The 17,720-nt window shown below is 49.4% G+C and overlaps 1 protein-coding gene across 1 annotated transcript in view; it reads right to left on the bottom strand.

Moving 5' to 3' along the window:
- DYRK4 (dual specificity tyrosine phosphorylation regulated kinase 4) overlaps nt 1-17,720 on the bottom strand; it is a 1,116,119-nt gene that overhangs the window by 699,084 nt on the left and 399,315 nt on the right. Inside the window, exon 4 of the mRNA XM_069230054.1 lies at nt 2,605-2,768. Within this exon, the coding sequence (XP_069086155.1) occupies nt 2,605-2,768 (164 nt within the window). The remainder of the gene's footprint in view (nt 1-2,604; nt 2,769-17,720) is intronic.

Raw genomic sequence — 17,720 nt, 5'->3', positions numbered from 1 at the left:
ATACACGATTTCCACACTCTGGCAGTTCAGGCTGGATTGTTACCATGGTGATCAGGGTCAAGAATGATTTGCATATGGCTGGGTCCAAACTGGGGGGGCATGGTGAGCAAAATAATTGATGGATTAAACCCAGATCTGTGTCTGGGTTGAATGTTTGATTGGTTCTGCATTCCGTCCATCATTTGCGTTTGTTTGGAATTATTATAAGACAGTGCAGAGGGTTAATGTGGCTGCTGTAAAGAACTTGTTGTAGGCAGATCTCAGAATGCATTTAACCTTCAAATGTGAAAATAACCCTGGTGATTAATGTTATTTCTGGAGAGATAATGTACATTTCTCTAGTGGAAGCTTGGACTAATTATAAGGTAGCGCAGAAGGTTAATGTGCTTGCTGCAAGGAACATGAACTAGGCAGATCAGAACTAGCAACTAATGTAACAAGCTCACACAAAAGGCGATATTTATGGGCTGCTGGCAAGCAGCTGAAACTTCACTGGAAGGACAGATGGGGATTTTTTTGTTAAAGCTCTTTTCCCCTTCTGAGTTGTTTCTGAAAGCGATTGAAACCAGGGGCCGGCTCAGCTCCTTCGCTCATGATATCCGGGGAGGATTTTGGTTTGTGCACTGTTTCTAAGCAGTACTGTAGTACTCCCATAGGGAAAAATAAAAACATGAGCTGCTCAGAATGAAATATTCCAAAAATACAGGCTGATCGGCCTGTGTCATTAAAACTGAGGCTGTTGTGGGAAGATGAAAGGGATAAAAGAGAAATAAGTACAACGCACAGGAAAGACATGATCAGTAAACAACTAATAAAAAAAGAAAGTAATTCAGTTTCACATAAGCGATCCCACGGCCACCATGAGCATCAGCGTGGAGAGATACAAAAGGTAAAAGAAGTTCGCTCGCAGTCAAAGATATTGGCAAAAGTGCACTTAGACAAGTAACAGGGGCCTTGGCCAAGGCGGTAACAAAACTGCCCTAAAGAGGGACAAACGTAAAGCATTTACCAATGAAAAGAAAGGATTTTTGAAAGGCAAGCCCATGAACGAGTGATAGTGATGGGCATGGGGTGGATGTGGTTAAAAGCCCAGATACATACCAACACCTTGGAAAAGCCGCAGTTGCCCCCTGCTATGCTCAACCTAAAAATGAGACTGTTTTGATCCATCACGTCCAGTTCAAACTACTTCACTGGATTGCCAGTAATAGCAGCCATATTTAACCATGAATCAGACACTGACACATTGCCTGTTCTCATCGCACATGCTTCTTGAGAACCGAATACATCCAAATATATGTTTGGCTATATTGAACAATATTTAGGAAAGCGCTTTTCAGTTTTCACTGTCCTCTGGGGAACGCTCTAATGGTATTGGAGATGCAAAGGGATCTCCAGGACTTGGATCTTAAATCAACACTTAGAGAGAGTGCAGTATGGCCTTATCCTTACCCTTATCTGTTGTGTTCCTATATGAAACCGAGAGGGAAGCTTGTCAGACTGATGATGCCATTAGTGGTGAGAATTGTGTTTTTCTATCCCTTCCAGTTTGAAGATTTTAAGGCTAGTTAAGCATCCTATCATTATTTATGATAGAACCCCAAAGGAAATCAGAGCAGATTGTAGCTTCACTGAGTAATATAACTAAATGCTAACATTCCTTTTAAATTTAAAGTTAGTTCAGTGTCATGTTTGTCGTTTTTTAGCAATTCTCATTTGAAAATACTTGATGTCAGCAGCATAATTTGTGGGGTTAGCTTTCAATATTTGCTCAGATATTACATCGATTTAATTCTTGTATGGCCTCTTTAGAGTAAAAGACACGGGGAGAATGTTTGTTAGCTATAACTTGTTGAGAGCAGGTATTCTAATTCTCCAGGTTTTTAGCAAGTCTCCAAAGACTTACAGAAGTTTGATTCTTATTTAATATCACGTAGAGAAACATTTTGACATTTTACTTTACTTTCCCTATTTTAAGATGTTTCAAGGAGATTCTAACTTTTATGCACCAATTGTTTTAAAACAACAAAACAGAATTTCCATTGTTTTTCTGTGGAATTCAACTACTCTCTCCAATTACCTGAGTGTTTGAGGACATTTGTGGGCTGTATCACCTAATGTTTGTGTCTGCAGTATTTGCATTAATCAGAAGTGCAGGTCTTTATCTGCCTTCAACATTTAATTATTTTGGATTCTCCATATATAATGCGATCATGTCATAAGTACACAAACTGCCCATGAAACTAAATATTTCATTTAGATAATTACTTTGATTTAGCTGGAATATGCAATTAGTCATTACTCATCCCTCATCGCAGGGTGGACACATGCAAGGAAAAATGCACAAGTAGGGATGAGGGATGAGGGCTGACGGATGAGGAATGATGGATGAGAGCTGATGGGTGAAGGATGAAGGATGAGAAGTTAGGAAAGATGGATAGCCAGTGAGGGATGAGAAATGACAAACAAGGTTGTCCTAAATGAATGCCGTACTAAAATTGATTTTGTATTCGTAGAAGGTGAGATTTGAAAGACTCACTAACAGCTGAGTCTCAATTTCATGGAGGTTTAAAACGCGTGATTTAAAATAAGCTCTCTTCATACCGTAATGTACGTTCCTTGCTCATCGTCATAAGAACTGCTGTTTTCTGTACCAGGAACACCATCAATTTTTCTAGCATCCAGCCCAAGAAACCATATTTCTGAATAGCCCAAAATCTCGCTTTGTTCATATGACGTTAGGAGGTTTTTGAAATGCTTCAAGGCATCTAAGTTAAAAAAAAACACGTAGAAACAATTTAGTGTAAAATGTATTGGCAAAACAGTTCAAGAAATACTTTCACATAATACACCTAACGCGTCAATCTAGCCACACATTTCTACTGTGGAGCTACAAAAAAAGCACAGTAGAAGATTGAAGAAATAGATCCAAGCAACTGAGCATGTGCATCACAGAAACATGTTCCTGATGTGTGAAAGATTCTCCTGACTTATGGTAGTCTGAAAACTTCTTTAAACCAGAAAGTTAGTCCTACTTTTTGATGGTTTAGCCCTGGTATAATGCAGTCATAAGACAACCAGGCCTCATTTACAAGATCTGTGTTTCTTGGCTTAGGACAGTCTTATGCATGGAAAACATCCTGATTAATCAAGTCTAGAAAGATTAGTTTAATAAACTTAAGCATCATGACCATTAAAATATAGGTTAGCTTTCACCGTACAAGGTGCAGTTTGCATGGAACAGTATCCCTCGGGGAAACGCATTTTCCTACACCAGTATTCAGATAGGTATTTCCTGCCTTCACATTAAAAGGCAAATAAGAACCATTATTAAAGATCTATGCAATAATCATAGAATACGTAACTGCAAAGAGGCTATGGCATTATTCATAATAAAACGATTAATTGGTGTGTCCTCTGGTGCGTAATGCTAAGGTAAGGGACATTTACTACAATCAGTTTCTAATATGAAAGGGCATGAATCTTATGATGGCAACGTGGCAACTGCTTCTAATTCTCCACCCTTCTCAAAGCCACTGAAACATCAGCAGAAGGCACTACTTACATAAATTCTGAAAGATCTGACCATAGGGATCTCTTCTATCGTATATGCAAAGTTCTTGTATTTAAAGTCCTTTAAATAGCACTTTCATGTTTTTTCTCTCAAAGTGCTATGTTAAACCAGCATAAGTGCTATCACTGCTGCAAGTTTAACAGAAGAATGTTATTTCTTTATTCATTAAGGGCCATGTTTATACTTTTTGACGCAAAACTGCGCTAACGCAGTTTTGCGTCAAAAAAATTAGCGCCGGCTAACGCCATTCTGAAGCACCATGCGGGCGCCGTATTTAATCAATGACGTTAGCCGGCGTTAGCCGGCGGAGCTGCCTGGTGTGCGTGGAAAAAAACCACCAGGCAGCGGCATAGTGGCATGTAGGGGGGCACAAATCAGGCCCCCCTATACCACAAAAAAAAAAAAAAAAAACACTTACCTGAACTTACCTTAATGTCCCTGGGATGGGTCCCTCCAGCCTTGGGTGTCCTCCTGGGGTGGGCAAGGGTGACAGGGGGTGTCCCTGGGGGCATGGGAGGGCACCTCTGGGCTCCTTCAGAGCCCACAGGTCCCTTAACGCCTGCCTTTTGCAGGCGCTAAAAAACAGCGCAAAAGCGGCCGTACGTCATTTTATTTGACCCGCCCACTCCCGGGCGTGAATTTTGCCCGGGAGTATAAATACGACGCACATGCCTCAGAGTCATTTTTTTAGACGTGAACGCCTACCTTGCATCTCATTAACGCAAAGTAGGTGTCCACGCTAAAAAATGACGCAAACTCCATGGACTTTGGCGCTAGACGCGTCTAACGCCAAAGTATAAATATGGAGTTAGTTTTGCGTCGGAATTGCGTCAAAAAAAACGACGCAATTCCGGCACAAACGGAGTATAAATATGCCCCTAAACATTTTTACTACTCATTAGCAATGTTTCTCTCTGGCTACTGAAGACCATGTCCGAGCCTAAGATCAATTGATCTTTATGTAGGTTCCCACAAATATGTTCTCTGTACTTAAGTCAAACATCACATTCAATTATTTTCTTGGATCCCATGGCAGTTGTGTTGTTTGAGGGATGGGGATTTTTTAGACTTGTAATACCAAGGGACATAACAATGAGTAAGATGATCTGTATGCCATCTATCCTTTGGGTCACTTGACGGGTCCCATCAATTGTGAAGAGACTACGAGGGTAGGTGGCTGGGCAAACAATCACCATTACTAACAGGATTGTTCCAGCAACAGTTCCAGGCATAGGGTAGTAGGAATGTTTTCGACAATCTTAGATTGGAACATCTCTAGAGTTATGATTCATGTGTTGTAAGATATTTTTTCCATTTTACAAATTAGCTGACAATAAGATCAGAGAAGATTTTCTTTATATAGTTTCCTTACCCTAGAGCATAGCTTTGCTGCATAATTCTGTATTCTCAGAAATGTAATGGCCTATTTTTTGGAGAGACCTGTGGCATATTTAAAATGAAGAGGCGCACGGCAGCGCAGCAAGCGGCCATGCTGTGCTGACCTGCACCACAGGGAAAGGGCAGAAATGCACTGTATTTACAAAATACGGTGCAGTTCTGTCCTCTCCCCCTGAGCTGGTGCCCTTTTGGCTGCCTAGTGCTAATGCAAGCACCCCTGCACCATGGTGCAAGGGTTTACAAAATACGGTGCATTTCTGTCTTCTCTCCCTGTGCTGGCACCCTTTTGGCTGCCTAGCGCCAACACAGGTACTCCACATGTAGAAAGAGAAAAAAACGAGGAGAAATAGAGAAATAGAGAGTCTCCTGATGAGGCGTATGGTTTTGAAGTGTAACTTTGACCGTGTCCGACACTTACCATGAGACGCTGATAGAGGCACACAGGAACAGCTCCTGGAGCATTTGCGCGGATGGATCTTGGATGAAGAAGGAGTCTGACACCTCTGAGAGTCCTTAGAAGACTGCGCCAACTTGAGCCTACAAGAGCTTCATCCACCGCTCCCTCACGCTTTCGGCTTCAGCTGTTGACAGGTGTCCCAATCCTCAGAGTCACCACATAGAGACAGAATGGGGGTCCACAACCGATATTTGCCGAGCAAAGGACCCACAAGGTATAGCACACTGTTCCAACTGACGGAAAACTGACAAAAAAAGGGGGCCAAAAAATAGCCAGATAAACCACTTCTCTGGATCCGCATTGTAGCGTGGAAAAGAAGAAACTGACGTCATTTTGTCGGAGGAGAAATAATATGGACTCCGCCGATGTCCTATCCGGTGGATGACGTTAATACGGAGTCGATTGGCACCCTCTACCGATGCGCAGAGGTACTGCTGAAAAGTTTATCTGGATCCAGGCTAGCGCCTGTGGAGAATTCTAAGGTAAGGAATCTGGGGCTAGTTGTCTCTATCAGATAGACATAGCTAAGCACTAGAGCATGTTAACAGCATGTACATTTCACTACAGAAACTATGCACACTAATGGACTACTTCAAAAATACCTGGGTTGACAGACTGCATTACTGAGGACATAGACGCAGTCCCAAATTCCAAATATGATGGTGGATCTCCAAGCACACCTGTCGGAAGCTGGAGAAGAAATGGCTCCACGACCGAACACCAGACAACCACACAGCCCTCAAGAGCGCCACCCGCAGACATCACCAACTCATCAGGACCGCCAAGAAGACCGCCTTCAAGGACCGCCTAGACAACAACGCACACAACACCAAAGAGCTCTTCAGCATCGTGAAAGAACTCTCCAACCCCAGCTCCATCACCAACGACATCCCGCCATCTCAAGACCTGTGCGACTCCCTGGCCACCTTCTGCCACCGCAAGATCACCGACATCCACGACAGCTTCAATCCGACCCCCCCGCACCCACCACCGAGTCCACCACCCCTGCGACTACCACTCGCACCAGTCGCCTGACCGTCTGGTCCAGCGTCAGCGACGAAGACACCATCAAAACCATGAACTCCATCCACTCCGGATCCCCATCGGACCCCTGCCCTCACCACGTCTTCAACAAAGCCAGCGCAGCCATCGCGCCCCACCTCCGGAAAACAATCAACTGTTCCTTCGAGACAGCAACCTTCCCAGAAAGCTGGAAGCACGCCGAGATCAATGCCCTTCTGAAGAAGCCCAAGGCGGACCCCAAGGACCTCAAGAACTTCCGGCCCATCTCCCTGCTCCCTTTCCCGGCAAAAGTGACCGAGAAGATTGTCAACAAACAGCTGACCCGCTACCTCGAAGTCAACAACATCCTGGACCCTTCCCACTCCGGTTTTTGCAGCAACCACAGCACCGAGACCGCCCTCATCGCCGCCACTGACGACATCCGGACCCTGATGGACAAAGGAGAAACAGCCGCCCTCATCCTCCTGGACCTATCAGCAGCCTTTGACACGGTCTGCCACCGCACCCTATCAGCACGCCTCCATGACGCCGGTATCCAAGAGAAGGCCCTGTCCTGGACCACATCCTTCCTCTCCGGCAGAACCCAGAGCGTCCGCCTCCCACCCTTCCGCTCCAAAACCACTGAGATCATCTGCGGCGTCCCATAGGGATCCTCCCTCAGCCCGACACTGTTCAATATCTACATAGCCCCCCTCGCCCACGTCGCACGACAACACGACCTCAACATCATCTCCTACGCCGACGACACCCAGCTGATCATATCCCTCACCGAAGATCCCCACACCGCCAAAGCTAACCTCCACCGAGGAATGAAGGCCGTAGCCGACTGGATGAAGGACAGCAGACTGAAGCTGAACTCAGACAAGACGGAGGTCCTCATTCTCGGACCCACCCCATCAGCCTGGGACGACTCTTGGTGGCCCACGTCACTAGGCACAGCCCCGGAACCCACGGACCAAGCACGCAACCTGGGGGTCATCCTCGACTCCACTCTCTCCATGACCAGGCAAGTCAACGCCGTCTCCGCGTCCTGCTTCAACACCCTCCGTATGCTCCGCAGGATCTTCAAATGGATCCCCCTCGACACGAGAAAAACCGTTACCCAGGCCCTCATCACCGACAGACTCGACTACGGGAACGCCCTCTACTCAGGAATTACAAACAAGCTCCTGAGACGACTCCAACGCATCCAGAACACCTCAGCCCGACTCATCCTCGATGTCCCCCGCCGCAGCCACATCACACTCCACCTGAGAGGCTTGCACTGGCTACCTGTCAACAAAAGGATCACCTTCAAGCTCCTGATCCACGCACACAAAGCACTGCACAACACCGGACCCACCTACCTCAACAACCGACTCAGCTTCCACACCCCCACCCGAAGCCTCCGCTCTGCCAACCTCGCTCTCGCCACAGTCCCCCGCATCCGAAAAACCACCGCCGGCGTCAGATCCTTCTCCTACCTCGCCGCCAAGACCTGGAACACTCTCCCCACCATCCTACGACAGACCCAGGACCTGCTGGCCTTCAGAAGACTCCTCAAGACCTGGCTCTTCGACCAGTAGCACCCACCCCCTCCCCAGCACCTTGAGACCCTCGCGGGTATGTAGCGCGCTTTACAAATGCAGTGATTGATTGATTGATTGATTGAATGTCTATTACAGCACCATTGAAAAACACAAAACCAACTTAGCAGTGGAAAGATGACACAATGCCTTCCAAGACATAAAAGGAAGAACCCAACCAACACTCTACAAATTCATATAAGCCCTCCAAACACAACAAAGCTACCAACAACTAAGGATAGAATAATAAAGAAACCAAACAAAATCTAAAATAACTAAAGCAGACTGTAACAAAATCATGCCGGAAACACTAATTTATACCACCTATCTACCAATATACTCACAACTAACATAAAACAAAAACTTACACCCCATAGCATAAACCGTTCTCAATAAATATTAGAATTATGTTCTACTTTATTGTTATATTTTTGCTATAATCTGATTTATAAAAATAAGACTGATAAATAAAAATATTGCTTGTATTATTTAATTTAAAATATTCCTAGGAACACAAACATAATATGTAAAGAAGCTCACAAACTGAAGCACAAACATCCAAAATTACAGTTTTCAATTTTAGCAAATTCATATTACTTACAAACATTAAACTATAAAATGTTCCCCTAAACATAAACAATAATCCACAAAAAAGTACTAAATAAAAACTAAGAAACCAGTAAAAATGCAAAAACTAAGGTGGTCATTACAACCCTGGCGGTGGGTGTTAAAGCGGCAGAAAGACCGCCAACAGGCCGGTGGAAAAAAAAGGTAATTACGACCGTGGCGGAAACCGCCAACAAAGACAGCCACTTTAACACTCCGATCGCCACGGCGGTACAAACAAACAGCGCAGCGGTCACCGCCAACAGACAGACGGGAGACAATGTACCACCCACAGTATCACAACCTACCAATCCGCCACCTTTTCCGGGGCGGATTCACCGCGAACAAAAACACAACGGAAACAGGACTTCGAAGGGAAAACGCTCACCTCTGCACACCCCACGAGGAACCAGGATGCCATGGAACCCGAGCTCCAAATTCTGCCAGCCTTTATCTTCCTGGTCCTCTACAAGGAGCACGAACGCCGGTGGCGAAGACTACGGTGAGTACTGCTCCTACGACACAGGGGAGGGGGGAGGGAAAAAACAGTGACACACACACACACAACACGCAACACACCCACCCCCACCCCCACCCTCACCCACGACAACACACACACTATAACAGCATGATACATTACAGTTACACCCCCTAACCCCTCCCCCCGGAAGAATGCAAAGACAAAAGGAAATTATTTGAATTTTTGTAATCTATTAAAATTCAGTAGTCAAATAATATACATACACTATTTACAAATATATACACCATGAATATTAGTCCAGTGTATTCCACCCTTAAAGTCCGTGGACCACTGGGCCCACACTGCATGGGTGAGGCCCACACAAGATACCCGAACATGACGGAGAGAACACTGCAGGGGCATCAGATAGAAGTAAAACAGGCACCTCAGAGAGAAGGGAGAGGGGGGGCACCTCAGCCGGTTGAGTGCACAACGCCAAATTCACGAGGGGGCCCCATGCCCACTGTTCAATCCTGGGGAGTGCAAAGCCACAGTCTCACAAGTCTCTACAGTGGGTGGGTTGCCCACTGCTATATCCTGGGGAGTGGAAAGCCACAGTTTCACAAGTCTCTACAGTGGGTAGGTTGCCCACTGTTCAATCCTGGGGAGTGCAAACCCACAGTCTCACAAGTGGACAACATTCTCCACTGGTTCTGGATGGGACTTGGTGCCCAGAGTGCTTCATCCTGCCAAGGACTGAGGAAGTGGATGTCTTTCTCCACTGGTTCTGGAGGGGGCTTGGTGCCCAGAGTGCTTCATCCTGCCAAGGAATGAGGTAGTGGATGTATCTCTCCACTGGTTCTGGAGGGGGCTTTGTGCCCAGAGTGCTTCATCCTGGCAAGGACTGAGGAAGTGGATGTAAATCTCCACTGGTTCTGGAGGGGGCTTGGTGCCCAGAGTGCTTCATCCTTCCAAGGACTGAGGTAGTGGATGTAAATCTCCACTGGTTCTGGAGGGGCCTCGGTGCCCAGAGTGTTTCATCCTGCCAAGGACTAAGGAAGTGGATGTAAAACTGGTTCTGGAGGTGGCTCGGTGCCCAGAGTGCTTCATCCTGCCAAGGACTGAGGTAGTGGATGTATCTCTCCACTGGTTCTGGAGGGGGCTTGGTGCCCATAGTGCTTCATCCTGCCAAGGACTGAGGAAGTGGATGTAAATCTCCACTGGTTCTGGAGGGGGCTTGGTGCCCAGAGTGCTTCATCCTGCCAAGGACTGAGGAAGTGGATGTAAATCTCCACTGGTTCTGGAGGGGCTTGGTGCCCAGAGTACTTCATCCTGCCAAGGACTTAGGTAGTGGATGTATCTCTCCACTGGTTCTGGAGGAGGTTTTGTGCCCAGAGTGCTTCATCCTGCCAAGGACTGAAGTAGTTGATGCCTTTCTCCACTGGTTCTGGAGGGGGCTTGGTGCCCAGAGTGCCTCATCCTGCCAAGGACTGAGGTAGTGGATGTAAATCTCCACTGGTTCTGGAGGGGGCTTGGTGCCCAGAGTGCTTCATCCTGCCAAGGACTGAGGTAATGGATGTATCTCTCCACTAGTTCTGGAGGGGGCTTGGTGCCCAGAGTGCTTCATCCTGCCAAGGACTGAGGAAGTGGATGTAAATCTCCACTGGTTCTGGAGGGGGCTTGGTGCCCAGAGTGCTTCATCCTGCCAAGGACTGAGGAAGTGGATGTAAATCTCCACTGGTTCTGGAGGGGCTTGGTGCCCAGAGTGCTTCATCCTGCCAAGGACTTAGGTAGTGGATGTATCTCTCCACTGGTTCTGGAGGGGGTTTTGTGCCCAGAGTGCTTCATCCTGCCAAGGACTGAAGTAGTTGATGCCTTTCTCCACTGGTTCTGGAGGGGGCTTGGTGCCCAGAGTGCTTCATCCTGCCAAGGACTGAAGTAGTGGATGCCTTTCTCCACTGGTTCTGGAGGGGGCTTGGTGCCCAGAGTGCCTCATCCTGCCAAGGACTGAGGTAGTGGATGTAAATCTCCACTGGTTCTGGAGGGGGCTTGGTGCCCAGAGTGCTTCATCCTGCCAAGGACTGAGGTAATGGATGTATCTCTCCACTAGTTCTGGAGGGGGCTTGGTGCCCAGAGAGCTTCATCATTCCAAGGACTGAGGTAGTGGATGTATCTCTCCACTGGTTCTGGAGGGGGCTTGGTGCCCAGAGTGCTTCATCCTGCTCGTGGCGGCCTCAGTAGCATCAGTGCTTTTGGTGCTCATGGGCCTGCGGTGCTTGTGGTGGCGGTTTCCTTGGCAGCGGTGCCTGTGGCGGCGGTGTCTTTGGCAGCGGTGCTTGTGGCGGCGGTATCCTTGGCAGCGGTGCTTGTGACGGCGGTGTCCTTGGCAGCAGTGCTTGTGGCGGCGGTTGGCGGCGGTGTCTTTGGCAGCGGTGCTTGTGGCGGCGGTCTCCTTGGCAGCGGTGCTTGTGGCGGCAGTGTCCTTGCCAGCGGTGCTTGGGGCGGCGGTGTCCTTGGCAGCGGTGCTTGTGGCGGCGGTGTCCTTGCCAGCGGTGCTTGGGGCGGCGGTGTCCTTGGCAGCGCTTCAGCTGCTGGCGGTCCTGTCTGGGCCAGCGGGGCTGCTGGCGGTCGCCTCCTGGACAGCGGGACTGCTGGCGGTCACCTCCTGGACAGTGGGGCTGCTGCCAGTCGCCTCCTGGACAGCGGGGCTGCTGGCAGTCGCCTCCTGGGCAGCGGGGCTGATGCAGGCGGTCCTGTCTGGGCCAGCGGGGCTGCTGGCGGTCGTCTTCTGGGCAGCGGGGCTGATGCTGGCGGTCCTGTCTGGGCCAGCGGGGCTGCTGGCGGTCACCTCATGGGCAGCGGGGCTGATGGCGGTCTTCTCCGCCGTGCTGATCTTACCAGACTTGCTGCGTTTCTTGTGCCCCTTCCCCACCTTGGAAGGTGTTGCAGCTGACTCCACACTTCCACTTGTACCCCTGGGAGCGGCTTTGGTGGCCGGTATCTTCCCCCTCTCCCGCTGGGCACTGCCCAACTTTTGATGCTTGACAGGTGGGGGACTGTCTGTGCTGTGGCTCCTTGCCACACTGGCTGCCCTGCTGCCTGGCGCACTCCAGAATCCAGTGACTACTGGCACCACTGGTCCTGCCGATGTTGTGGCTGAGGTGCTAGGTTGGGACCTGGAGAGTTGGGCCCTAGGAGACTGACGGGGTGGGGGAGGTGAGGGAAAGAGGTCAAGGGTGGCCAGGAAAAGTTTCTTAGGAACACTGGGACGGGTAGATGGAGGGGGTTTGGGAGTGGAGGAAGAGGTTGTGGTTGTAGGAGGCGTACGTTTGGTGACTTTGGGTGAAGGTGCATGGAGGCTGTTGTGAGGTGGATGGCTGTTGGGTGGGTGAGTGCCTGCGTTTGTGTACCTTGGGAGGTGGCGTCACAGACACACTGGGAGAGGACACAGGGGATGTGTGAATGGTAGTGGGGGTGGTGACTGCACGTGAGTGGGGTGTGGTGGTGTGTGTGCTGGTGATGGAAGTAGTGGCTGTAGATGTAGTGCATGCAGGTGTGAGTGGAGACGAGACTGGGAGGGAGGAGGGAGACGAGGAGGAGGGGGACACAGTGGAGGCAGTGGATGTTGCTATGTCTGCATGTGTGTGATGCTTGCGTGAGTGCCTGTGGGATGTGTGGTGCTTATGTTTGCCAGAGCTTCCCTTGTGTGTTGAGGTGTGTGCATGCTGGTCTGATGGTGTGCTTGGGGTATGCTGATGTACAGGGGATTGGGTCTGGGTGGAGGAAGTTGGAGGGGGGAGGCTAGAGACAGGGAAAATGGCTGCCATCAGTGCTGAGGCCAGAGTCTGAAAAGCTCGCTGAAGGGCTGCCTGACCAGAATGAATGCCCTCCAGGAATGCATCGGTTTGTTGCAACTGTCTCTCTACACCCTGGATGGCATTCAAAATGGTAGACTGCCCAACAGTGAGGGACCAGAGGAGGTCAATGGCCTCCTCAATGAGGGCAGCAGGGATTGACAGGGGCAGGGGCTGAGGTGCTGTATGCTTCACAACTTAGCTTTGCGATGACAGGTGCCTTTTCTGCAGGAGGATGGTCCAGATGGAGGTGTTGTGGCAGCTGTGGAGCCTGTGGACAGCGAAGACGAGGAAGCAGAAGAAGAGGACATCGACAACAGGAACTCCATGATCCTGCAATACTTCCAGTGAGACACAGGTAAGAATACAAACCTGCCTACTACATGTACTTTAACACTACTACCTCTCTACTGTCTGTCCTTTTCACCCAGTGTATGGTCACTGAGTTGTCACTTTCCCTTACGATTTCACAGATGTGGGTCCCACTGTGTGACAACTGCTTTGTTTCCTCATGGACTAGAGCTGTGTGACATAGGTTTGTTGACATTACATTTGAAAGAGCATTTTGCCACTGTAATTGCTAATACACTATTTCAAAATCACAGACAGACTCCAGATTGTTTTGTGCTTTAAAGGTGTTTATTTAAGTGCTCAGTATTGGAGGGGGTTGTAAAATAGTGAGGGGTGATGGTGGAGGAATGTCCATGGCAGAGTCCAGTCTATTGGTCTCACAGGTGCATTGTCCAAAGGGGCATAGGAAGTGGAGCTGGGGCAGTTTGAGGATGGACAGGGTGACAAGGTGGGACAAAAGGATGACATTCAGGGTGGTCTCATTTCTTGGCGGGGGTCTTGGCATCATTCTCTGTCTTTGTCCTGGATCTCAGGGATCGTTTGCGGGGTGGTTCTCCCTCTGCAGGGGGTGGGGTGCTGGTGTGGTGGTCCTGTGACGGTGCCTCCTGTCCACTAGTGCAGGCGGAGGTGGTGGGCAGTTCATTGTCCAGGCTAGTGTCAGGGGCCCCTTGTTGTGCCACAGTGTCCCTCCTGGTGTTGAGGACTTCCTTCAGCACCCCTACGATGGTGCCCAGGGTGGAATTGATGGATCTGAGTTCCTCCCTGAAGCCCAAATACTGTTCCTCCTGCAGCCGCTGGGTCTCCTGAAACTTGGCCAGTACCGTTGCCATAATCTCCTGGGAATGATGGTAGGCTCCCATGATGTTGGAGAGGGCCTCATGAAGAGTGGGTTCCCTGGGCCTGTCCTCCCCCTGTCGCACAGCAGCCCTTTCAGTTCCCCTGTGTTCCTGGGCCTCTGTCCCCTGAACGGCGTGCCCACTGCCACTGCCCCCCGGTCCCTGTTGTTGTTGGGGTGGTGGGTTAGCCTGGGTTCCCTGTAGTAGTGGACACACTGCTGATTGACGGGTCCTGGGGACAGAGGTATGGGCCCGCTAGGTGGGTGCTGTGCTGGTGTTTCCAGAGGGGGCAAGCTCTGTAGTGGCCTGTGCCAGTGTGAGGGGAACCGATTGTCCCGAGGTCCCAGGTGGGTCGGGCTGGTCATCTAGATCCAGTTGGACAGAGCTGCTGTCATCACTGTGGGCCTCCTCTGTTGGTGGTGTGGACATGTGTGGACCCTCCTGTGCAGTGACGTTGGGTAGGGGTCCTGCAGGGGTGTAAAAGCAATATTATTGCATCTGGGTGTACCATGGTGTGCAATGGGTGGGTTGACCGTGTACCCCACTGCTTGCATTCCTGTGTGGGACCTTGTGTGATGATGGGTTAGGGGGGTGTATGGGTATGTGCAGTGGCCATGCATTGGTAATGGGCGTCCATGCTTTGTTGTTGCATGCAGGGCTTGGTGTCGGATTGTGTGGTTTGTGATATTGGGACATTTGTGAAGAGTTGGAGTGATGGGGGTGAGGGTGGGGGTATGTGATGGCATGAAGGTAGGGTGGGGGATATAGTAGTTAAGGTTTGACTTACCAGAGTCCATTCCTCCAGTTACTCCTTCGAGGCCCTCAGGTTGCAGAATAGCCAAGACTTGCTCCTCCCATGTTGTTAGTTGTGGGGGAGGAGGTGGGGGTCTTGAGACCACGGACCGCACCTTCCCCAGTAGATCGTTCCACCTCTTCCTGATGTCATCCCTATTTCTTGGGTGCTGTCCCACTGCGTTGACCCTGTCCACTATTCTTCGCCATAGCTCCATCTTCCTAGCTATGGAGGTGTGCTGCACCTGTGATCCGAATAGCTGTGGCTCTACCCGGATGATTTCCTCCACCATGACCCTGAGCTCCTCCTCAGAGAACCTGGGGTGTCTTTGCCGTGCCATGGGGTGGTGTGGGGTGGGGTGTGTTGTGATATGTGGGGTGATATTTAGTGGTGTTTTGTGTGAGGTGCGTGGATGTTATGTGGGTGATGGTATTGTGTGCCTGTGGATGCCTGGTTGTAGATTGTAGTGTCTCTCTCTGGCCTTCAGTCGCAATTGTGGTCTTAAGGGTTTGTGGGTGATGTGGGCGTGTGCTTTATATTGTATTGGGTGTGTGGTAGTGGTGTGTGTATGTGTATCAGGTGTGTGTATTTCGATTTGTCCAATGTGGTAGTGTTTTGTAAGAGTGTGAGTATTTTGAGCGCTGCGGTGTGTACTGCCAATGGAATACCGTGGTTGAAAGACCGCCGCGTGGATTTGTGGGTCGTGATAGTGTGGGCGTATTCCTGTTGGCGAGACGGTGGAGGTTTTGTTTTCGCCAGTTTATCACTGACCTTTGGTGTGGCGGATTTGTGTGGTTGTCTAAATTTTGGTGGATTCCGAGCTGTGGGTCATAATGACCGTTGCGGAATTCCGCAGCCGCGGTGGTGTGGTGGCGGTCTTCTGCATGGCGGTAAGCAGCTTTTACCGCCAATGTTGTAATGACCCCCTAAATGTCCACATTTTAAACCATAAAAACAAACTATTGAAAGTACAGAATGCTCTAGAAATCCAAGAAATTAAAAAATAATGTTGGGTTGAATGATACCAAATACATTTAAAAAGATACATTAAAATAGCTGCAAACGTTGCACTCCAAATACCTAACCAGTAAAAAAAAAAAAAAATACCCATTCTCACAATACATATATCCCAAATATAATACAAACATAACATGACAGCTCTATAGTTACATCACATTACATCACAGTGCAACACAAACTACTACTAAACAACCTTACCAACTACAGCTAACACCTTAACACAAACTAATCTCCACACCCCTCACCTCTAAAACCATAAATGAAAGCGTAAAAAAGCTCTTACCTTGCTCGTCAAACAGCAACAGGGAACTGCAGCCTAGAGGAACAAAATCAACCTCAAAAAGGCACTAATAGTGTAAAAATACAGGTAGCCGTAAAGATGGCTGCTAAAGGAAAATTAGACAAAGACTATCTCCATATAGAAAGCAATAGAAATGTTACAAAAACTTATTATAATGTGTTTAAACATTTATGTAAAAGAGGGCATAGTCTGGCAGCACAAGATGGTGGCTGCCATCCCGTAACCTGCTCGCACCGAGCATCCTATTGTATTTGGTGCTGCAGGATTAGACAGGTGCCTCCTGGCATGAGGAGACACTCCAAGGCCCCAGAGAGTGGCGCGGCGGGCACCAAAACTTGAGTGTGAGGCTTCTGGAATGGTTGAAGACTTGATCCCCAGAGTGTGGGGAATCCAAAATGGTGGCCATATGGCTGCTGCGGCAAAACAGCCAACTGCAGAAGAACAGAGGAGATAAAAAGGTGGCCCTGGATGACAGAGCAGACCTGCCCCTGGCCAGCCCCACCCAAAGGAGGCTGCAGTGCTGAGGAGAGTGATTCTTGACATGACTGAACCAAAAGGTATACCTCATTCTTCCCAGAGAGAGAGTCGTGGCCCAATAGGGGAGTCCCAGGAGGGGAGACTATGGAGCGGAGGGCGTGGCCTGCCTCCCAGTGGAACAGCCAGATGTACTGACACCACCACCAAAGTGAAAAGCGGCAGGGACAACAGGAGGCTGCGACACGCCAGGGGAGAGAAATAGGTGAGCAGGCACGGTGCTGCTATTTGGCTGTGAGGCAGAAGGGGGTCCGAGACCGAATGACAATAGGGGAGGCACGTTCTAGTTCTTTGCTGGTCCTCCTCCCAGGAAGAGAAACACAAGGCAGGGGCAACAGCAACGAGGAGTGAACAAGGAGATAGCCCCTAGAAATAAGCCATAGATAGGGCCATACAAGGGAAATCGAAGCCGGACCCTGCCTGGAACAGCCACAGCCGTGGCTGCTCGTGATGCCCACCTCAAGGAGTAGGGGCAGGGCCCTGGCAGGCTGTCCAAGATACCAACCCAAGCTGGATGCCAGGCCAACAGCTGGCAGGGCCAAATATAAAGTCCAGCCAAAACAGGGAAAGCTGGACAAATTTGCTAAACCACTGGCGCAGCCGCCCTAAGGAGGGGTGGCCAGAAAGCCTACAACTGAACACACTGACTGGGCTGGAGGAGAGCTCCACCTAGGAACAAACACAATCCTGTGTGCAAATTAGCCCTTCTATCATGCCTTGGAGACCAAATTTGGAGAGGTTGGTGCTGACATAGCACTACTCTGACAGGACTTGAGGAAAACCATGAGATGCGGAGAGAGGCCAAAACACAAATAGCGAAACTGGAGGGCATGGCGGAAGAATTGAACAAGACTGTCCAGAAGCTGAGGGGCCTTTCTGTCAAACTAGCAGCCCCCATCAAGGCTGCATAATGGCGCTCTAGTTGCAACAGCCTACAGTTCTTAGGGT

The sequence above is a fragment of the Pleurodeles waltl genome, chromosome 4_1 (assembly GCF_031143425.1).
Source record: "Pleurodeles waltl isolate 20211129_DDA chromosome 4_1, aPleWal1.hap1.20221129, whole genome shotgun sequence".
In the NCBI taxonomy this organism is placed as follows: Eukaryota; Metazoa; Chordata; class Amphibia; order Caudata; family Salamandridae; genus Pleurodeles; species Pleurodeles waltl.
This window is presented reverse-complemented; position numbering and strand designations above follow the sequence as displayed.